This window comes from Nyctibius grandis, chromosome 4 (genome assembly GCF_013368605.1).
Source record: "Nyctibius grandis isolate bNycGra1 chromosome 4, bNycGra1.pri, whole genome shotgun sequence".
Taxonomy (NCBI): Eukaryota; Metazoa; Chordata; class Aves; order Nyctibiiformes; family Nyctibiidae; genus Nyctibius; species Nyctibius grandis.
The window spans coordinates 42163248-42186523 of record NC_090661.1 but is presented as its reverse complement, the minus strand read 5'-3'; the positions used below and the strand labels follow the sequence as shown (position 1 = coordinate 42186523).

The 23276-nt window shown below is 38.6% G+C and overlaps 1 protein-coding gene across 9 annotated transcripts in view; it reads left to right on the top strand.

Moving 5' to 3' along the window:
• The first annotated feature begins 225 nt into the window (after positions 1-225).
• Positions 226-23276, top strand: part of HECTD1 (HECT domain E3 ubiquitin protein ligase 1) — a 66337-nt gene continuing 43286 nt past the window's right edge. For all 9 annotated transcript variants that reach the window (XM_068398176.1, XM_068398172.1, XM_068398170.1 and 6 more), the window contains exons 1-4: positions 226-432; positions 2606-2895; positions 20386-20620; positions 21513-21740. In XM_068398176.1, coding sequence (XP_068254277.1) covers positions 2756-2895; positions 20386-20620; positions 21513-21740 — 603 coding nt within the window. In that variant the 5' untranslated portion in view covers positions 226-432; positions 2606-2755. The remainder of the gene's footprint in view (positions 433-2605; positions 2896-20385; positions 20621-21512; positions 21741-23276) is intronic.

The window sequence follows — 23276 nt, the reverse complement described above, 5'->3', positions numbered from 1 at the left end:
GGAGGCGCGGGCCGCCTCTCGCCCTGGGAGGCCGCCAGCCCCGGTGGGGGACGCAAGAGCAGGCCGGGGCCCGGCGGCGGCTCCGCTAGCGGAGGCACACGTGGGGGCGGAACCCTCAGACGCACCGTACCCGGCGCTCTCCCCGCCCTGTGCGAAGCCGCTCTCGCCGCAGAGGCGGAAGGCGGCCGGGCCGCTCTCGTAGTGTCCCCAGCGGCCGCTAGGCCGGCGCCAGCTCCTCCCCCCGAGTTCGCGGCGCGGTTCCCTTCCCCCTCCGCCCACCCAATCCCGTGCCGGGCGGAGCGCCATGGATGCCGCTGGCTGCCGCCTGCTGCGGGGCTTGGGCTGCCGCTACCGTCTCCTCGCCTCTCTCCTTGTCTCCCCGCGGCGCTGAGGAGGGGTCGGCTCCGGCGAAGAGGCTCCGGGAGGTCGAGGGTGAGCGGCGGGGGCGGGGAGGGTGCGGGGCCGCTTCTGCTGGTGAGATGGCGCCTTTCCTGAGCCGCCAGGCCGGGTCACCCCGCGAGGCCTGCGGCTCGCCAGGAACTCGAGCGTTGCTGCCCGGACCTGGCGGGTCGGTGTCGGCAAGCCCGGAGGTAGCGGGCCGGGAGGCCCGGCTGCGGGTCGGGGCCCTGGACGGGGGCGGCGGTGGGTGCCGGAAAAACTCTGTGGGTGTGAGGGGCAGAGCGGGGCAGCGCTGCCGGGGAGCCCCTCAGGCCGCAGGCTCGCCGGTGCGAGGGCTCCCCTTCCCCGAAGGCCGGGCGTGGGGAGGGGGCCCCGAATCCCCGCGCGCTGGCCCGAGGCCCGTCTGTGCCTGTGTAGGCCCGGGCGGTGGGGGATGAGTTCAGCTGCGGCCTGGCCCCTTTTCTGGTGCGGCTCTCCGGGGACCGCCGGCCTCTCGCCCTGCTCTGCTTTCTGCTCGGTGCTTCGTTTCCGCCTGGTTAGAGCCCGTCTGGGGTGGAGGAACAGCAGGTGCCTGTATTGAACTTACCCCACTTTCACTGTCTCTCTTAATTTTCTTGTTTCTGTTGCCTTCACCCTTTTTTCCGCCCCACCCCCGAAGTTAATAATTTAGTCTCGTTAAGGAGACGTACTATACTTACAATACGATCCCACTTGTGCTGCCTGAAAGTAGTTTTATTTAGTCTTGGAACAGGAAATGCAGTCTGTAAACAGCTCGAGGATCACAGGCATTGTTTAAAGCACAGAGCATGAATTTAGTAACATTTGAGTTACTTTTTACAGCAAGACTGCAGCAATAACAAAAATATAAGTGGCAAGCAATAATTGATCTGGAATGTTGTTATAGTCCTAAATTATAAAAAAAAATCATATCTGTCATACTTTTGTCACATCTTTGACTTCAAAGCTATTGTGAAACAGCACTGCTGATTCAGTGTATGTTTCTCCATATAATACCAATTTCTGATTCCTTTTTGTACATGTGCCCTTGATGGAGTTATTTTTTAACTATTAACTCATTAGCAGCAAGTAAACAAGTAGGCAGACTTTGTCCAGATCGAGCTTCTGTTTCCCCCCCCCCCATTTGTGGGGACACTGTCCAGCATTTCATATTTACCTGTGAGTGTGGTAAAGTAATTCTGCTTTTATAAGTGATATTTTTAAAATGGTCAATCTTTTCTTGTATGTTTAATTTGGAGAGATTGGTTTGTAACTTTTGTTTTAGTCTTTATATGAAAATAATCGTTTGCTGTGTTCTTAGGCATGGAATGTGAATTTGACTATCTGTTAGTCAAACACAAAGTAAAAAGCAAGCACATAGGTCAAAAATGTCTCTTAAAATTTTAAAGGGGCTTTTTTGGTCTTCAGCTTGCATGTACAACTATGGCATTGGGTCAACAAATAATGTTGTTTTCCTTATATGTACATGAATTATTTGAATTACTGCTTTTTTTTAAAGCAATGAATTAGATACATTTTTTTTCAAAAAAAAAACCCCATCAAACCCCTAACTCTTGAAAATGGAAGTGATTCTTAAATTGTCTTTTTTATCCTTTGACTTAAAAAGCTTATTTTCCTTATGTTTGAATGCTATTACAAGGTGAAGGATTAATAAAACCTTTGCAAAGATTCTGCAAGTCTTTAGTTGTACATGTCAATTTTTTTGTTTTGTGGGTTTGTTTTTAAAATGTGACATTTGATGTGTCTATTTGAATACTTTAGTGAGGAGGTAATTCATCTTTCAGAAAGTTGGACACTGTAATAAAGTGATATTAAAGGAAAGGGGATAGGCAAGACAGCACTATTTGTCTTTATATTAGCTTTGAGAATATAGAAAAATAGAAAAAACTGTGCTTAACTCTTAAGTTTTAATTTTGAGTTATCCTATAAATAAGAGTAGGCTCTAAGTCTTGCTTGAGTTTCAGCTGGAACTAGAGATTTATTTCCAATGAAACAGAACAAACTCATTACTGCTTACTCATGTATAAAGCTTGAAAAAAAGTTGCTAGTGAAATATGTGGAAGTTTTCTTAATGTCAGCCCAAAAATATGCTATACATTTTAGACAGGAGCAAATCCATAAAACTTTAAAGACAAGATTGTGATGAGATTTTTTTTTTTAATTTTTTTTTTTTTTTTTTACTTTCCAGGTGAAAACTGCCAAAGCCTGAGGCTGGCTGAAGAGAGATATTAATTGTGCTCAAGTTAGTCTGGCTTGAACAATTAAAGGATATTTTTGGTACTTTTTAATTTGTGCAGAGGTGGCTTTTTTTTAAAAAAAAAAAAAACCCAAACCCAACATGGCAGATGTGGACCCAGACACGTTGCTGGAATGGCTGCAGATGGGGCAGGGAGATGAAAGGGATATGCAGCTAATAGCACTGGAACAGCTATGCATGCTACTTCTGATGTCAGACAATGTGGATCGCTGTTTTGAAACGTAAGTAGTTTTGGCTTTCATTCATGGAATGTGATTTTCCTCTCTCGGTAGCTGTATGTAACATTTAACATTCCTAGAAACTTTCAGCCTCAAAAGTTTTTACGGACTGAACTTGGGTGTAGATGCCTGAAATGAAGAGTTTCCGTTAATGTCGTGTTGAAGTACTGTTGCCTGATTAGTGTTGTGAGAGTGATCCACCCTGCTGTTCTGACACACGATCTGATTGTTTAATTTAAAGAAACGTATTCAGAGTTGCAATGTGGAAGTGTTGGGGGTTTTTGGTTTTGGCTTTTTTTAATGGTAGAAAAAACTCCTTTTACATTAAAACTATAATGATCACTTAGATATATTTAAGCATCCATACTCTTGAAACGCTTTTCTCAAGAGATGTAGTAGCTTTTTCTGAGCTCTGTAAATCCAAACAAAAATCAGAAATATTAATCACTGTTCACACAAATATTTTTCCCCTTCTTTGAAGAATGTTGCTGCTCATGCCACACTCCTTCTCAACTCCATTTGTATACTTCATATAGTACAGTCCCTGCTCTCATTCCTTTTTATATTTCTCACAGCACGAAATGCTGATGTAACTTCAGTTACTTAATAGTGTTGCTGTGTATGTGTTATACTGATTCCTGTGAGGGCCCACGAGTAGTACGAAAAGGAGATAGCAAAAGTGTAAACAATCACAACTTTTAAATCTGATATATCTTTTTTTTTTTTATTTGTTTCCCCAGTTCTTATTTTGATGCTCTTACATGTCTCCTCTTTTCCATTTTTTTTTCCATTACTCTCACTTTCGTTTCTTTTGCATCTCAGAGTATGGCTAGTGTCTTTCTGATGCATCCTGCTTCTTAGGCCTGTGCGCTTAGCAGCATTTAAGAAGGTACCTGTTTGTTACAGTATTTAGATTTGTAGCCCTGAAGAAGAGAACAGTTTTCCGGCTTATCTCTTAAAAGCTATTAATCTTTCACGACCACTCTTACTACAGGAAGTGTAAAATTCATACATCTCTCAAATTTGGATTTGTAGTAGTTACATAACAGTGAGCAGAGATTTGTACACTGCTTTAAAATTTGAAAATGCCTGATCTTGGCCTTGACGAACTTACAGGTAAAACTTTGGCTTGAGAGAGACTTATTGTAGGGAAAAGCATTCGACTTCCTTGTCTGTCCCTTGTAGTACTGATACTGGTGGAGCACTATGTTTTCAGCCTCAGAAAAGCTGATTTACTGACTTCTTAATTTGCTGCCGTAGTAAAGAATTTGATAGTTAGGAATGAATTTTTCGGAGAAATCTAGGTGAATTTCCTGCTTCAGTGTATTCAGTATAGAACAGAAGTGTGGGCATAAGCATTTGTAAGCCTATCTTCTGGGTATTTGAGAATCAGGAACAAAATGTCAGGTTTTAAAATATAAACCAGTTGTGGGTTTTATGCAATTTATTTAGAACAGACTTTCCTCTGAATATAAGTGAATTAAATAGTCCAAGTGCTTTTTTTGTCTTAAAGCATAGATAATTAATGCTCTATTATTGCAGTGTTGTGGTTTTAAAATTTGTTTTTATGTCTGAAAGAAGGAACATTTAAAATACCGTTTGGCATTTTAATTTTTGTTTTGAGCCTTGCTATAATTTAATTTTACTGGTCTTCTGAGTTGTTGATCTCTTTTGTTGTTGTAAGCTTCCCTCAAAGACAAACAGAAGAGAATAAAATGTGAATTGGGCAAAAGTTATCAAGGTTCCCTGCCTGTTAAAGTGATTTTACAGTAAAGTTAAAACTGCTACTTTTAATTGGCACTGTGAATACACTGAAGGTATGGTTCTATGGTATTGGTGAGCTGCCATAGTAGCTCAATACGTTCAAAAGGGAGAGCTACTTCTTCCCATTTATCACTCACTATTTTTATTCACAGCATCACAGAATCACAGAATGTTTGGGGTTGGAAGAGACCTCTGGAGATCATCTAGTCCAACCCACTGCCAAAGCAGGTTCACCTACAGCACGTTGCACAGGGTCATATCCAGGCGGGTTTTGAATATCTCCAGAAAAGGAGACTCCACAGCCTCCCTGGGCAGCCTGTTCCAGTGCTCTGTCACCCTCAAAGTAAAGAAGTTTTCCTTCGTATGTAGATGGAATTTCCCATGTTTTAGTAACACGGGAATTCCTCCCAACATATTCTTGATTCATGTCAGTGTCAGGGCTTACTGAACTCCTCTAATTCACTAAAAGAGCAAGCTGCTCTTTAAACCCACTGAAGCAGCTGCCTAGTTTTCTGCTGTTACAGTGAATTACAGCAGATTATAGAGGTGTCTGATGATTACTGGAGATGGAACTGCGTAGCTGGAAATATGGGAGAAGCAGAGAAAGTTCTACACTCTTCAGTGGGCAGCATCTCAGTGGATTGTCTTGGGTGCTTGTGGTGTCACAGCCTGCATTTCAGAATTACTTTATTTATTTTGAAACTCTCTGTAAGCAATAGATGATGTCTTGAAAAGTATTTTAAAAATCTTTCCAAATGACAGTTCAAGTAGCCAAAACTGTCATGTGCTGAGAGAGTGTAACTAGAATAATCTTTGATAATATTTTAAAGTTGCTTTTCAGCGATGTTTTTAAAGGAATTATTGCTTGTCTAAATTGGAGATTTACTATGTGACAGAAGTGTTGCCAAACTCATTTTTCAGGAACTAATTTTGAAAATGGTTTCAGTGTATGCCTGATTTATGATGTGGACATATTTTGCTGTTGGTAAGAAAGCCAGTCTCTAGAGTTTACAACATTTTTTCTTCTGTTAAGCAAGAAGAGCATTCCTAAACTTTTATATGCTGTGCAGATGTTATTTCAAGATCTTGGAATTGTTTATTGCTATTAATTATGTTGACTAAGAAAACTTTAAGAAAATTTTTCACCTATGGAATTCAACACCTAGAAGATGGAAGGTGGAATCTTAAAATAGTCAGCTTCTTGGAGAATGAAGTGTGATGCTCTTCAGGAATCAGAGTGACTTTAGCTATTAAGTATTAGTTTACTTTTATATAAGAAATGATTTGCTGTTATGACGTAAGCTAAGAAAAAGGTTGTAATTTTAGTGAAGTACATCTGGTGACTAAAAGCTGCGTATTTGCAGGACTGGCAAAGCTATGAAACAAAGACACATGAAGAATATTGACATGAATGCTGTGCATTTTCCCTAAAAGCACAACACTGTTTTCAGACTGATTTCTTAAGGAGTTAAGGGCAATACACAGTCTCATTTAGAAAAGAAAGATCACAAAATTGGAGAAAAATTAAAAAAAAAGGCATGAAATGATGGCTTCAAAATCTTGTACTTCATTGTTGTGGTAAAGTAATATGCAAACGTATTCTCAAGAAAATGGTATATTTTTAAGCTAATAATTTGTTTCTGTACAAGAGTAATGGATATTGAAACTAGTGTTTCAAATCAAATCAGAAAAATGGAAGTAGGCACAAATGTATGGTGGTGTATTTCATAGTGTTCTAGCAAAGTTCTAGCAGTATCATGACAGATTGCGGAGTGTGCAGCCACTAACAGGTACTGGTGCCAAATAACTGGCGTTTCTTTACTTCTTCCTGGATTTACATATTTTATCTGATTAAATTATTTTTAGTTTTACTTATACGTTAGCATTACAAAAATCAGCAGCATATTCATCTTCTGGTGATAATGAGTCACAGACACTTAGTCATTTAGCATGAAGAATGGCTAACATTTTGCCACTAGCTTGAACTGCAGAAATGTAATGAGTGAATAGAAATGGTTCTGTTAAGTAGTTGAATTAGAGTAAAATAGCTAAACTTGTGATTATAAGTGTTAGTCCCAATTTGTAGTTAAACTGTGTGCTATTAAGTCAGCTTTAACAGGAGTTTCAAATATGCATTTTATATAAACATAATTGAAATGATATTTTTAGTGTTTAAATTGTTAGAGGTAATTTCAAAGACAACGTAGACACTGTTCGTTACAATCTCACATTATTAATACAGCCCTTTTCCACATAGGTGTTTCAGTTTATCTTTTTTGCCCTGTCTGATTGTTTCACTTTATTTTTGGTGGAATAAAACAAGAACTCTTCAGATCTCGGCTTTGTGTTGCTATTTTCTTTCCCTACCTGCCAGAGTAAAAGTATTTAGCAAAGAAAATTTTATTTAATTATTTTCCTTAATTACAAAGAAAACCTGTAAAACAAGGCACTAGTATAACAAGTAAAGTAAAGCCTGAGTGGAATCTTTTCTACACTCAACAGATGAAATAGGCCTTATTAATGCTCAGAAAGAGAAAGCATATCTTCCCCGTTGGCTCTGCCCTAAGTCACCTCAGTATATTTAGCATTAACAGATGTGGGCAGCAATGAATTATCAAGAGTCACCAGCTTATTTGAAAAATAAATGATGATCCTTTGTATAATTTTTGTTTTTAGGGGTTTAATGTGTAAAATAGAAATCTTTTCCATTTATTTTTTTAGATCAAATATGTTTAGTTTATATTAAACCTTTTCTAGGTATGTATTCACTACTGTATCTCTACCTTTTATTTGCTAACATGCCATAACAAGTGTCAGAAGAAATTCTAGTGAATCAAAGACTCTCTGGATGTGAGCGAGTGAGACTGCAGTAGAATAATGTGGAACAGTTTAGGTTTGCCTCCTCTTGATTGCTTAAAACTACAGGCTCCTGTGTTTATCAGGATTGTATAACTCCAGAAAATTAAAATTAGATATAGACAGAAAACCAATTTTTCTTGTAGAGATAGGAATAGGAATCCACAGTGGCGGTTTTCAGGCCTATTTTTAAAGTTTAGGCTGGCTTTGAAAGCATCTTTGTAATTCAGATGGTGGTGAAGTGCCCTTTAACAGATCTAACAATCTTGATAAAACGAACAGGCTGAGAGCGCAGCTCTGTCTGTATCAGGGTGGTTTCATGTTGTGTGTCGTACAGATTTGCTCATTTTGTTATTTTAAGGAAAAAAAAATAGTCAGGCCATTATTACAGTTTTGTGCTGGGGTGCAGCCACGAGTAAATTAGGGTAAGTATTTCTGTCAACGATAGACCAGAGTTTTCATTATTTCAAACCATGCAAAGCATATGTTCTTAGTGAATTATTGGTTTGGAGTAATGCAGACATCTCTCAAGAAATGAAATTTTCTAAGCTTTACAATGGCAAGACTCGTGATTCCTACTGACTTTTTTTTCCTTTTAATAAAGGCAGAGGGTGTGGCAGCAATGAAATGGCAGCACTGGAGTCAGTCACTCTGTGGACTCCAATATAGTGGGATTTTCAGCATCCTATAGAGCGCTTTTCTGAGATGGAAGTAGGGGTGTGTGCTGTGTTTTTCGGGGAGCTATCTTGTTACAGCATAAGGTTTAGAACTATTTCTGATTTTTAAGGCTGCTGTTGGGTGGTTGCATTTTTTTTGTAACCATAAGAGTTTTAACATGCTAACGTCTTTCTGGTTGCTCATTGTAAAATAAGAATTGTGGCCTCATTGTCATGGGTATTATGGAGATTAATTAGCCTTGTCTCGTCATTTTGGGAATCTTAATGGCTGCAAAGACCGGAAGGGAAGATTAGGTCATCTAAATTGACATCCTCTCTTCTGTCATAGGCCCCTGTGTTTTACCTGGTTATTACTGAATTGAGCATCTTGTTTGATACAAGCATAATGTGTAGCTAATGCTTCCAATAGGGCATCCTACCTAATTTTACCCCACTTCGATATTTAGCCTGCTGCCTAGTTGTCTTTGTTGTAGAAATTTGCTTGGTCTTTTCCGTATGAATTAGCCAGACTGCCGCATTCTGTGATGGGCAGTCTGTTCACCTTTTCCTATTGGATTAAAAGCCAGTGTCGTTCTTACTGTGAATGTACTTGCACACAAGGATTTCATCAGCTCTTGATCTTCCTCCCCCTCTCCAATTCTTCAGTTTCCAAGTTTTTCAGAAGTCTTTTCCAGTATTGCTTTCATCCACGCTGTTTATAGTAGTACATTTAACTTACTCTTACCAGTTATACATCCCAAATTTTGCTAGATGTTTCCAAAACATTGTACAGGAAGTGTTGTTTTAGTTATTTATCTTCAGACTTGCTTTCCAGGATGTGATTGTTTCTTCTTAGGCATGGCTTGGTGTATTACCTAGACTAAATCTGTAACTTGGCATTTGTGTGTGTTAAAACACATTGTGTTTAAATGAGCCCGTGCCTCTGAGTAGTCCAGACAGTTCTGTATAACTCATCACACTGTCTTTGTCACTATTTACTAATCTGCCGTTTCAAAATTTTTTTCCAGTGGTATCATCAAGTACCCTTTGTTTTGTTCAGGGTTTTGTGTAGGATATAAAATTGAAGTAATTCTTGCAAGTACTACACAAAAGATGGGTGCAGAATTTTAAGGCAGCTAGTTAATGACCTTTCGAAAGACTTCATCTCCTAATAGATTGGATGAGACCAATAAAATAGGTGTTACAAGAATTTGAAATAGCGGGCTTCCTTTCTTGAATGACTGTCCCAGTCAAATTATTTTAAGATTCGGCCTCTTACAAAGGGGCTATGTATGAGGTGTAGACAGAGTAGATTGGTCAGTAGATTGGTAATGGGGAAATGGAAGTAGTCTTGTTTAAGTTGGTTCTCTTTCTGAGTACCTGGAAATCCTGCAGAAGCTAGTGGGGAGATGTGCATATTTGGGCACACTTACAAAATCATACTTTTTGTTTTAATTAACATTTCAAAATGAAATAAGCAACAAATGTAATGTGTACTTGAACCATTATCTGTTTGCACAACTGAGGTTGCTATTAGTGGAAATCGTAGGCAGAAATATCTGTAGTTTCAAATTCTTTAATTTATTCAGCTATTGTCGACCAAGTTTCTGCAAAATATTTACAAAATTCTGGAGATAAGAGAACAAACATATGCCATGCCTCAGGGTAGTAATTCCACATAACTTTCATAAGATACTGAAAAATGCAAAAGTCAGCCCAACACATCCTGTGTAAATTCAAGAGCAAAGCTAACGATAATTTATTTAGAAATTTAGAAATTACCTGTCATGCAGAAGCTGTTTCTTCTTTGTGCATTTTTTCTGTTGTTTCATTTTACGCAACTGATATTTACTGAAGTTTACACCAGTGACGAGTGCTGTTCCTCAGGGGTCGGTATTGGGACCGGTCCTGTTTAACATCTTTGTCGGCGACATGGACAGTGGGATTGAGCGCGCCCTCAGCAAGTTTGCCGATGAACACCAAGCTGTGCAGTGTGGTCGACACGCTGGAGGGAAGGGATGCCATCCAGAGGGACCTGGACAGGCTTGAGAGCTGGGCCTGCGCAAACCGCATGAAGTTCAACAAGGCCAAGTGCAAGGTCCTGCATGCAGGTCAGGGCAATCCCAAGCACAAATACAGGCTGGACGGAGAATGGATTGAGAGCAGCCCTGAGGAGAAGGACTTGGGGGTGACGGTTGATGAGAAGCTCAACATGAGCCGGCAGTGCGTTCTTGCAGCCCACAAGGCCAACTGTATCCTGGGCTGCATCAAAAGAAGCGTGGCCAGCAGATTGATGGAGGTGATTCTGCCCCTCTACTCCATTCTCATGAGATCCCACCTGGAGTACTGCGTTCAGCTCTGGGGCCCCCAACATAAGAAGGACATGGAACTGTTGGAACGAGTCCAGAGGAGGGCCACGAAGATGATCAGAGGGCTGGAGTACCTCTCCTATGAAGAGAGGGTGAGAGAGTTGGGGCTGTTCAGCCTGGAGAAGAGAAGGCTCCGGGGAGACCTTCTAGCAGCCTTCCAGTATCTGAAGGGGGCCTACAGGAAAGCTGGAGAGGGGCTTTTTACAAGGGCATGTAGTGATAGGACGAGGGGTAACAGTTTTAAACTGCAAGAGGGTAGATTTAGATTAGATATTAGGCAGAAATTCTTTACTGTGATGGTGGTGAGACACTGGAACAGGTTTCCCAGAGAAGCTGTGGCTGCCCCCTCTCTGGCAGTGTTTAAGGCCAGGTTGGATGAGGCTTTGAGCAATCTGGTCTAGTGGAAAGGTGTCCCTGCCCACGGCAGGGGGGTTGGAACTAGATGATCTTTAAGGTCCCTTCCAACCGAAACCATTCTATGATTCTATGAATGTGTAGTTGAATACTTAGATGATGTGTTCCCTCCTGATAGTTAACTCTCAGAAGAGGGTTCAGCTGTCTGTCCTTTATTTAGCTAAAAGGAAGTTTGAAAGTGTTTCTAAATGTCAAATTTAAATTCTAAATTAATTTCTTTTAATTTCTAAGAATAGAGAGTTTCTGCTGGAAGAGATACAGGATGGAGTTGTTCATTCTGTAGCTTTATTTTATTGGCCTGAGCTGTGATTGCAGTCAGGAGTAGAGATTCAGAGTTGTAAAAGTTGAATATTTTGTAATTGTGGTAAAATTTCCTAAATTAGCAGTTAATTTTCAGTTGCTTCTTTCTTATACCTTTAAAATATAGCATGGTATCTCTAAAATCTTATACATAAGTGGGTGTTTTCTGGCCTTTATTTGTTCCGTAACAGCACTGTAAGAAAGCAGTGTACAATATGTTTTGGAAATGGGTCCAGGAGAATACAAATAGGCAATGCAAGTGTGCGGGCAGTTCTCTTGTGGATGATCTTGATTACTCTGCTGATGTTTTTGGTTCAGCAGTGGAAACAAAATGGTATTTCAGCAAAAGAAACAATGAGGGAAAGTCTGAGATCTGAGATTTCCTTCCATGGAAAGAACTACAGAAAAGAAAAACAATCATTAATAAAAAATAAATTGGAATTACTATTGCTTTAAGAACAAATCAGTTGTTCAGGATGTATGTTCTTTGAAACTTTAAAGTTGTGTGACACATTGTTGTAAATATTTAACTGGTATATTTTTCCTCAAAAATAACTACTAATGAGGTTTAAATGCAGTATTTTAATTTTTAGTTGTTTGAAATTACTACATATTAAATAATTATTAAATGGTGTAGGCATGTATAATTCCTTATTTTCCCACTTTTAACTGGTCTCAGCAGATGGTATGCATTACAGATCCAGCACAAGTGCTGGCAGGCAGCTGGGCTTGGTTTTCTGCCACCAGTCACATGTCTTGGACCAGGCGCCTGAAGCCGAAGGTTTTGTCACATGGCGGGGGCTCTGCATCAACCGGATCTGGCCCGTACTCTGGCATTGAGTAACACACCCTAATGCTGGCGGCAGTTCTGTTAACCGTTTTGGCGATGAAGTGGGGTTGTCTTTTTTCCTTCTTTCGGATTTCTTTGAACACATCAGTAGTCTTTAAACTACCGTTATTGTTGCTGTTTTGGCTGAGGCTTTTAAGTACATGGAGAATATGAATTGTAGTTACAGAAATGAGTTTATAGTGCCTATTTTTACTTCCTTGGTATCTTTTTACAGTGGCAAGCTGTAAAAATCAGCTGAGTCACCTCATTTGAGTTTAAGGGCTTATCCCTGGCAGGAGCTTACTGCTGTAGCTGTTTAAGAATTTTGCATACCTATGGATACTCCTGTTCCTAAAGAGGTGGCTGGGGGGAAGGAAAGATTCAGAAGTGTGTCAGCATATGGAGCTATGCTGATTGTAAATACTGTATAGTAAGATAATTGTATTGATAAATTTCCCTAGCTTTTTTTGACATCAGTATGATTTTGATGTTTAGAAAATGTTTTTAGATCAATTAAATCAATTAGAGGAAGAATGTATATTAAAGAATTTGTGTATCATGGTCTTCAATCTAGTAAACTCATTTTAACGCTGAAAGCATGAATTTTTTTTAAATAGAAATTGTACAGAATCAGCACTTTTTAATGTGGTTTAGTTCTTTTCTTGATGTCAGTACAGGAAATAGAATGCTTTGTTACCCTAATCTTAATGCATTAGAATAAAAGGGTAAATATTGATACTGAATAGTACTTATTTTAGACCTTTTAAAAACTGTCTTTTACAAACCTGTCTTCCAGTAAGATCTTTGCAACATGGTGGGTGGAAGACTTGCAGTATAATAAGTAGCAGAAGCTCTTATCCTGGGAGTACAGGAATGAAGTTGGGTGGACATCCAGAACTGAGAGACTTAAAGTAATTAGCAAGAGCTGTAGCATTGGTCACAGAGTAACCTCATTAACTCATTGGAGTGGGTCTTTCACTAAGGAGTAACACAGAGTAACCTCATTAGTTCACTAAGTCAGTCCCTAATCACCTGTCTTGAGAGGACTCTCTTAAAGTACTTTAGGAAGTGCCCAATGTGACGTTAATATAGCTTCTTAGAAATGAAAATGTAAAAATCTTTTCCTTTAATTTTCATATTCGTTAGGAAAAGTGCCTAAATAGAAATCTGAACTTTGGAGCTACCTATTAGCTCCTATTAACCATTACTTTTCCATTTGAAAGAATAAAAACTATTAAAAAAAAGATATTTTTTTCCTGTATTAAAACAAACTCACCACTATCTTTTTGTTTATTCCACTGCAAATAGATCATTGTGAACAGAGTGATTTCCACATGCCCCCTAACTTTGAGGATACATCAGTATTTTTTTGTCAGTCATAATTTCTTTGTTCTGAGATATACTACTTCTTCTGGTTAATGTGTGGTCTAGATAAAAGCAACATGGTGAAACCGATTTGGTATTGGGATGTTTTAAGTTTAGAAATTATGCACTTTGCTTTTTTTCTCCTTGATGGGAGTTGAGGCCTGCAGTGATGAAAGGTTTATTAGTCATCTTTTCTCTTGGAAATCAAAAGCATCATCTGTCAGTAGATAGAAGTGTACTAAAAGCTGAACATCAGTTGCTGTCCTGTCGTATTCGTTCATTCAGTGCCATAGTTCTGCCTTCAGCCTCCCTGCTGTCCCGGGAGGTTTTGGCAGCCTTGTATTTCCCACGTAGGCAGTTTTCTAAAAGCAAGTCCCATGTGTAGCCGCTGTGGTACAGACACTCCTGAAATGCTTTGCTTCACTACCTGTCAAAGTACATTTTAGTTCTGAGCATAGCCTTAGTTGGAACAGCATTAGGTTGTATATTACTGATGGGACGTAATCTTCTACAGCAAATATTTGAGACAGTCTTAGGTCCCTTAGATCTATTTTGGCCTGGCTAAGGAAGCCAGTAGGGATTTACCTTGGAATTAAGGCGTAATAGTGACATGTAAGTAACATGGCTTGTCAGACTCACTCTTTGGTTTCTGCTGGTGTTGATTGTATTTGCTTACCTGGTGCTTCATTTAAAAAGAGAGGCTGGTCCTCAGAAAGTACTCTTCTTCGGACTTGGTTGCTCGAATTGCTTCCAGGTGAGCAGTGGATTTCTCTTCCCTGTGCTGCCTTTGCTTACACTGTAGTAAAAAGGTGCCTTTACTCAGGATTGGATCGAGTGAGAACTCAAGGACTACTTTGAAAGCTCATTTGTGCCATTTTGAGGTGTAGAGACCATCCACTGAGTAAGGGTAAGACTTTCCCTTTTTCTTAGGGGTCAAGTGTCAGCACACAGAAATCCACAGTGGGGCTGTGTGATGGAAGGGAAGGGTGTGCTTTGGATACCTGCTATATGGCTGTGACAGTGTTGCATCCCATCTCCCGTCGTGTGCTGGTGTTCCCATCTACCCTTTCCAGGCCTTACTCTGGCACTACTCACACATGCATGTTCTTGTCCCTGAGACATGTAGAGCAGATGCTCATAGTTTCAACCACGAGAGACCTATGTAATAGTGCGGATTTTTGGGGTTAAAGGGTGATCTCTATAAAGCTGGCCTGTGTACTTCTGTTTATAACAGTTATTCATAGAACAGTTACCTACAGCATAAAGACTGAAGTTCTTCAAAATGTCGGCTGTACAACTCTATGCTGTAATTATTCTAACCACCTGTTTGAGAAGACTGTAGCTGGAGCACTGGGGATGTGCTCTTCTCTATGCCCTTTTCTGCTGTTACAGTTTCAGTCATTGATCTAGACTGTGTGTGAATGACAGAACAGGTACTTTCTGTTCCCTCGCTAGCAGGAACTAGCTAAAGACTGCTAAGGCCCGAGTGGACTTCAGGAGGCAAAAAGAATCTGAACTTATCTGTATGGCAGGTGTGTGTTTATGAAGAGTTCATGTGTAGCTAACTGCTCTTTGTCTACTGGAATGCTAGTTTGCAGTTTTCACCATGAAATAAATACAGCGATGTTTTACTACAGAATATTGAAGTTTGGGTTTTTTGCTTTGTCTTGAGGATGTTTCATATGCGTGTTAATCCCTCTGTTTAAAACTCTAGCAGTCAATGTGGTTTATCTAGTTGTGCAGTAAATTTGCTCTCCATTTATTCAGCTGCTGCTCTTGATTCTACCAATTACCATGCCTGCACCAAATAGTTTTGCAAAGGATGTAGCTTTATTTGTTACAGAAGCAAGGTTAAAGTTCTTCTGCGACCTTCAGTAAGAGTAGCGCTTTGCTTCTATGTTGTACATCTTCCTCTTGTTCTGAATATTATTGCTTTTGAGTAAAGCAAAGTAGAGCATCATTCTTACCCGGTCATTTTACATGCACATTCAGAGCGGGAATTTAGGTAGCAATTGTGGGCATAACGACAACAGTGCAATTCATTAATTTGATAGCTTTTGGAGAAGCTGGAATAAAAAATTGTCTTCCCTAGAACCTCCCTATTAAAATAGCAGAAAATGCTGGTGATGGGTTAACTGATGGTAAACTCATAGTAACATGCTTTAAAAAGCTGTGAAGAAGTGGAATAAGGAAATCCAATGTAATGATGAGATATGCTAACCAGTAAATAGTAGTTGTCAAAACTGCTGAGATATCAAGATATAATAATGTGGGATGATTAGTTTGCATTCTCTTGTCTGTATCTGGCCTTATTGTACAATTATACTTTAGGTTTTCTGGGATGGAATCTGTTGTTTTGCTCTGGTAGTGCAGGGAGATCCTGATCTGTGATAAGAGCCCTCAGATGCTACATACAGTGTGACAAATACCAGTGACTTGTATGTCACAGTCAATAGATTAGGAGAAGGAGGTGCTAAACATTGTTAGGAACTTTTCTGGACAGGTGAAGACAATGTGGTGAGAAGTTCAGAGCTAGCCATGAGTAAGGCTCAGTCTTGATCTAATGTGTCTAATGATCATAAGACTGCCGTAAGTTAAGGTGGGAAGAAGGCCGTATTTTGAACTTGCAGGTCATGCATGTGTGTATATGCATTCCTGCCTGCTTGCTTATGTGATATTAATGAAGGCCAGTCAGTTACATTTGTCCATAAGAAGCTCCTGCTACTGGATTGCTTCACTTAGTTCAGCACAGAAATTTACTGTCTTATTCATCACAGTCTGTGCAATTAGAATACTGTTTAAATTCTAGGAAATCATTTACATATACTAGTCTGTAGCTGACTAGAAAAACTGTTACGTATGAGTAGTGAAGAACCTTGTGTATTTGGCTGGCATAGTATGTAAACGCTGGCATAGTATTTAAACAGAACAGAGTATAGCAATGAATTGGCCTGAAATAATACTACAGAGCGGTGGACAAGATAGCGTAGAGATCCTGTCTAGGCACATTGATGTATTGTGGACTGCATTGGCCAAATGTGTCTTTTGTATCTGAGAATACAACTGATCACTTGACTTTATTTTCAAAGCCCATGTCAGTGTTGCTGTCACCCGTTGGGGCTTGAAAAAAGCAAGTTGGATCTCTTGCCAGCCATGGCCTCTTTGAAACAGTGGTAGCCATATATAATAGATTGTTAAGGCAATGTTCATAAAACAATAATAGAAATACTTTTTGACAGTCTCGCTGACAGAGACTCAGGGCTGATAGAATCCAGGTCTATCTGTTTTGCTTTCTTCAGAAATGCTTCAGACTTCTGTGCATGTTTTATTGCCTGGTATGACTTTAGGGATAATAACCTAATTTGTATTACTGTACTGTGTAGAACTTGAACCAAATTGTTTGAGTTGAGAGACATGCGAGCGGGAAGAAGATGACACAACTGTACATATTGTGTGCTAAAATAATAAGAAGCAGCTCTCATTTGCTGTTTTGGAGACTAAGACAAACATTCCAGTTTGATTTTTTTGCCCTGATAACAGTGTCTGAGAAAAACGAAGTTTACACTTCTGTTACTTCTAAATTTGTATGAGCTGTAATAATGATCAAGCTTTATATTATCTTTATATGCATCATTAGATGACAGATACTTCTTTATAAACCATCCTAATTTTCACATTTTTTACTATGCATTTTTCTGTTACACGTTGATTATATGATTTGTTAGATTTGTTTATAGTTGGTCTAGAGCATTCAGTTAGAAGGCTAGACTTTTTTCATTGTTAGGTAACAGGCAACTGTTTAAAATTATTTAATGAGTTCTGCATTGAAATACGATGAAATAACTTTTAAGAAGAAAAAAATATTAAAGATAATACACATCACAAATGTTTTATTTGCAGTAAATTAGTGTGTACTGGAGCGGATACTGCATAGAATTTCATGCCACAAAGCTGGTGTGTTTTTTTTCTGTTTTACTGTCAGGCCTGTGTTTTCATGTGTTGCGTCTTCATTTGCTGCAAGAGAAAGGAGGAGAAAAAGAACTTGGCACTTAAATTAAAGCTTCAGTATTGCTTTTTTCCCTCCTTGTTTTTTCTCTTCAGTCTTCATTATTGTCCTTAGTAAACCTTTATATTTCTGCTGCCTCTTCTGCATGTCTAGCTCTCAACTTCCTGGTTACTAGCAATATCCAATGAAACAAAACAAAACAAAAACCTCCAAAAAAACCCAAAACCAAAAAAAACCCGAACTGAACTGTTAAAAGAAACAAGCATCAAGTACATAGAGCTCAGATGTTGAAGTAGCCTGAAGGAATTTTTTGTGAAAGCTCTTGTTAAAATTAGATCAGTTGCTATTTTCAGAAAAGATAAATAATTTATTTTTTCAGAACAAGTGAAGTTATTATTGCTGCTTTCATAGGAATTCAACGTGCGTTACCACAGTCCACAAAATTAGCTGAAGTCTGGGTAGCTTTTTATTTTGAGAACCAAGTAATTCCCACAGGTTAAGTGTATGATGAATCTACAGTTTCTTCCTGAAACCTTATGATAGAACTTGGTTTCCTTATTGGAGGACTGGAAATCATTCCTCTCAGTCAGAAAACAAATGTCCTGACAGCAAGGGGAGGTTATTAGCCTCCTAATTGAAAAAGTATGACCTCTGACTAATGTAGCTAGAGGTTCTGGCAAAAAATCATTTTAAAAAAACCCTTAAGTTTTTGCCAATGAGCTGTGCTCTTATAAGAAGAGCGTTGCTGATACTATGCACGCAGCCTTTGTGTGCTGGCAAAGAATTCAGTATAAATGATAGGCTTTTAGTAACTTTGTATTTTTGCTGTATCTGCTAGGTAATTGGCTCTTGTGGGCAGGTGTTTTAAGGACAGGAGCAGATTTCTTCCAAATTTTTAAATTTCCATTTTCAAAAAATACAGCCAAGTTCCATTTATGCTGTTTATTTCTATAAACTGTTAGACTATAGGAAAAATGTAAATGTTAGATTTGCTCACTATTGCTTTTAACTCTCTGCAAAAATCTAGAGGGTTTTTTCTGCTGCTGTCTTTAGAAATCTAAGAAAAATGGTTTACTACTACTTGCTAGTATTACAATGGCGCTCCTTACCTTCCACTTGGTTATACGTGTCTGGTTTTGGTCTGTTCTGGTATTTTTTAAAATTTGTGTTTATTGGTAAATATTTTTCCTTGCAATATAATGTGTGAAGAACACTGTTCATAGCAATGTTTTACTGATCTGTCTGGTGTTGAATAAAATGCAGTGTAAAAGATCCAACGCTAAAACACTTGCAACAGGTAGCGTTGTCTGCTTTAAATTTTATGTACTGAAAGGCTTCTTGTGTCATTGTATGGTAGTCATCTAATAATGAGTACAAATTTCAGACTTTTTTATCCAGTGGATAATGTCTTCAAAATGCAAAGTTATTGTGTAAACTCTTAATGAAGAAGTGGAGTTAAATAGCAAATTTCTTAAGAACAACAGACAGTATAGGCTGGATAGGCTAATAGAAGTATTAAATGTATGATTTAATAAGTGAAGCTTCAATAAAGCTAACTTATGTCATTGAGGATCATTGGGTAATGCATTTATTTGCCAGGCAGTATTATTTCACTACTTCATAAAGCACGGCCAGATCTTCAAGGAAACTATTAGCATTTTGCTGTCGCAGGATTTTGTGCCTTTCTGAGTCACTGTGCATAGCAGATGGGACACTGAATGACCTCTGCGTTAGGCTTCAGAGTGGGTCATCAGTGAATACTTCACCTGTCTTCCAGACCAAAAAGCATGCTGCTATTTTTTGTTCTCTCTCTTTGGATTTAGGAAAGTTTTAGGCCTTCTTTTGCAGACCAAAACCCTAGTTTAAGAACTAGGGTTTGCAGTAGTTGCCTCCTGTAGATGTAGTTCTGATCTCCTACATCTAGGGATGAGGTATCCAGTTATTTTGACTGCTGTCACAGCATATATCCCCTTCACTTAATTGCCCACCACCACCTTGGAATTCTTCTACTGCTGCAGTGAACAATCGTTATATTAAGTTATTTATTGCTAAGTAAGTATGCTGTTGGAAAATAAATTATCTTAAAGTGTAGCTCCGTGTCTTAGAACTTTTGATCCAAATCAATCTTAACCACAACTGCTGTAATAGTGAAAAGTGTTATTATGACCATCCATTTTGGTTTGTATACTGTTATGTCAGAGGGATAGAAGAAGGACTGTTGCAGCTTGCTTACTTCGTTATGAAGTTGTGGGGGTGTTCTTGACCGTCCTTGCGTATGGAAATGAGGCTAACAATAAAGAGGAGAGCCAGAGACTACTGAGGCATGGCTATGAAAAGAAAATGCAGTAGAAGCAAGCTAAATGAATTAAATATGTTCTCAGTGTGGTTAGGGAAAAAGAATGAGACAGGGGGGAGGAAACTGAAATAGGATAAAAAGACAAGTGAGAATGTTTATACCATAGGGAAGAAGGACCACTCAGAGAATTAAACTGGGTAGCAAAACCAAAATCTTTAGTCTTTATATCGATCATAATATTTCATGATTAAGTAGCTATTTATCATCATGAATCTTGAAGCTCTGTTAACAAAAAATGCATTCTGTTTGGTGATACGAGGTTAATTCCTAAAATTATTTCCCAAGAGGATAAATTTTCCGTGTATGATTTTAAAATTTCAAGAATACTTTTTTTCTGATGGTTTTCTTCCCTAATACAGCATCTTTTTGGATTACTGGTTTGAATTTTAGAGTGTGTATGAGGTGCCTGCATCCTAGCCTTCTAAATGAATGCTGTGAACCAACTATAAACTAGTTGAGCAAATCATGTCAGCATGAAAAGCATTAATCTGTTAATGTGAAAGTGTATGAAATTACTTAATGTAGAAAAACTTGTACAACTTAGTAATGTTTTGTTGTGTTGGTTTTTTTTCCTGCAGATGCCCTCCTCGAACTTTTTTACCAGCACTGTGCAAAATTTTTCTTGATGAAAGTGCTCCAGACAATGTATTAGAAGTAACAGCTCGTGCCATAACATATTATCTGGATGTATCAGCTGAATGCACCCGTAGGATTGTGGGAGTGGATGGAGCTATCAAGGCACTTTGTAATCGTTTAGTTGTTGTTGAACTTAACAACAGAACCAGCAGAGATTTGGCTGAACAGTGTGTAAAGGTATGTATTCTGGAGAACCTTCTGTTTTTAAGAAGGAGCTGTTTCTGAAGACCTTCCTCATATTGTAATCCTGTTTATTATATTAAAATGGGAAGCAGAACCATAGAGTATGATAAAAGTGTACATGCCAGTGATGCTGCTTATCTTTTCTGTCAGTGTGGTGCTCTTCAAAGCTGAGATTCCTTTTAAAAAAAGTATAGAAAAAGAAACAGAAGATATTAGAAGAAAATTTTCCTGTTTATTTTGTGTGACTAGAATGCTAAGGGCTAATTTATGCTAAAAAGGGAATGAAGAATTGCACCAGATATAGATAAATTTTTTTACAGCAGGTAATTTATCTGCTGTCTCTTCAGTAGCGCTAGGCACAGCTCCTCTACACCCTTGTGAAGTTTTCAGAAAAATTTACAAGACCCTTAAAATACCTTGTTTAAAGCATAACTCATGTTCATGTGATAGCATATAGTTTGAGTCCTTGATTACTACGGCATCAGACTTTGTGCATGTATTTCCTATTTACTAGTTCTAGTCTACTCAAAAGTACATCACTGAAGTAAGTACTGGAGTAGCAGTACTCCTGGAAGTTTCAGAGCTCTCAGTTGTGTGTTATCCAAAGACTTAAGACTCCCAGGAAAAGGTACTATTACCTAGCTGTCTGTCATGACATCTGTTATGACCATGCTATTGGGGGATGTTCTTGTACTTGCTCCTGTATTTTTGAAGAAAACCATAACTACTAGAGTACTGGAGGCTTTGGCCCTTTCTGGGTGTGGAGGAAGAGAGGGGTTTGTTTGTTTTGTTGTTTCGTTTTCTTAACCAGTTCTGTAGCTGGATATAAACAAATAACTGACTTTTTACGTGTACTTCATTCTGATTAAATTTCATTTTGTCATAGGTGTTAGAATTAATCTGTACCCGTGAGTCAGGAGCTGTGTTTGAAGCTGGTGGGTTGAATTGTGTTCTGACATTCATTCGTGACAGTGGACACCTTGTTCATAAAGATACTTTGCATTCAGCTATGGCTGTAGTATCCAGACTCTGTGGCAAAATGGAGCCTCAGGATTCTTCATTAGAGATCTGTGTGGAATCACTGTCTAGTTTATTAAAACATGAAGACCATCAGGTAATCTAATTGTTGACTCAATATGCTGTGAATTTAACTTGCATTATGTTTAATAAATGAATGGCTAGGTATTTTTATATAGCCTCCACAACTGTATGTTTACATAGTAGTTGTTATACTTGGATATTTTGACAGTTTCCTTTACAGTTGTGATGACAAGAGAATAAAAATACTGCTTAGCATTTGACTCCAAGCACTACTGTGTGAGTATGATCTTATTTAACCTCTGAAAACTTTATTGAAAAATATCCTGTAACTTTTTTCAGTGTATTTTGAAATATTTTCTTAAGTAAGTATTGCTCTACATCTGCACCTCAGTCACTATTAAATTGAGCATAAATGAGAGAAAAATCAATTTGGTTTGTTTTTCTTTTGCCAAACTAAGACAAGCAATAAAAATATCCACAGCCAATGCTAAAATATTACATTGAAAGGCAGATTAAATGATACTACTGTAGAAGCAGCACCACTTCTTTATTGTAGTTTTATTAGCTTGAGATGAAGTAGTCCTTGTACAATCTAGGAAATGAATCCTAGAGGAATTATCTTCATACTAGTAGAATTCTTTTGTGTCTGTCATATAACGCTTTGCAATAGCTATTTAGCCAAATTCTTCTTGTACCCTGGCCAGACTTCTTGTCCATACCATTCTCAGTCCCTGTTTCACCCCCACCTCTGTCCTCATTCATTTCTCTACACCTCCCCCTGTCCCTCAGTCTGGTTTATTAAGCACATCATATTTGAGAGACTAAATCTTTTTGCCTGTGAGCTAAATTTTTTAATGGATTTTTACATCTTTTTGAAAGACCTAGTTGGCAGGGGACTGTCACACTAGCCATTTTAGAACAAGCTACCATGTTTTTCAGACGTTATGTAACTTTTTTAATGCACTGATCATCTCAGGTAAGCTAATCCTGAAATTTAGACCATAAGTCTGTAGTATTTTAACTGTTTCCCAGTTTCTAATGAGTTTGAAAGAAAGCAATTGCTGGGGTGTTGGAGAGCTGAATAAGAGTTCAAATCAACTTAATCTTTTAGCGGTTAGGCTTTAAGATGAATGTGCTTGAGAGTGGAGTAACCCAGATGATAATAAGTAAATCTGTACTGGTATCCTTGACAAATGTGTTTTGTGTGAAACAAGCCTCAGGATTTACAATGAATGTTGGTCTTTATTACGGATTTTCCCAGTAACTTCCTTTGTAAAGTTTTGTTGTTCCTCCTCCCCACCTCTTCCTTTTACAGTGTTGGATTGGGTTACTTTTTGTGTGGGCTGCCAGTTGGTAACATCTGTTAGTAACATCTGCCAGTTAGGGAAGAGTTCTGACCAAATAAATGTGGCCCCAAGAACACTTTATCTAGAAGTTTTGTTTTTTTTAACCTTTCTACTAAACTTACTGTTTCTGAGAAGAAATGTAAATACTTTCCACAGTACTTTCTTGCTTTGTAAACTGATACCACTAATGTAGTGTATTAAATAAGATGAACCTTTCTTGTGTATTTCTGACAGAGGTGTTCTGGTAAAAATCCATAAAGTAT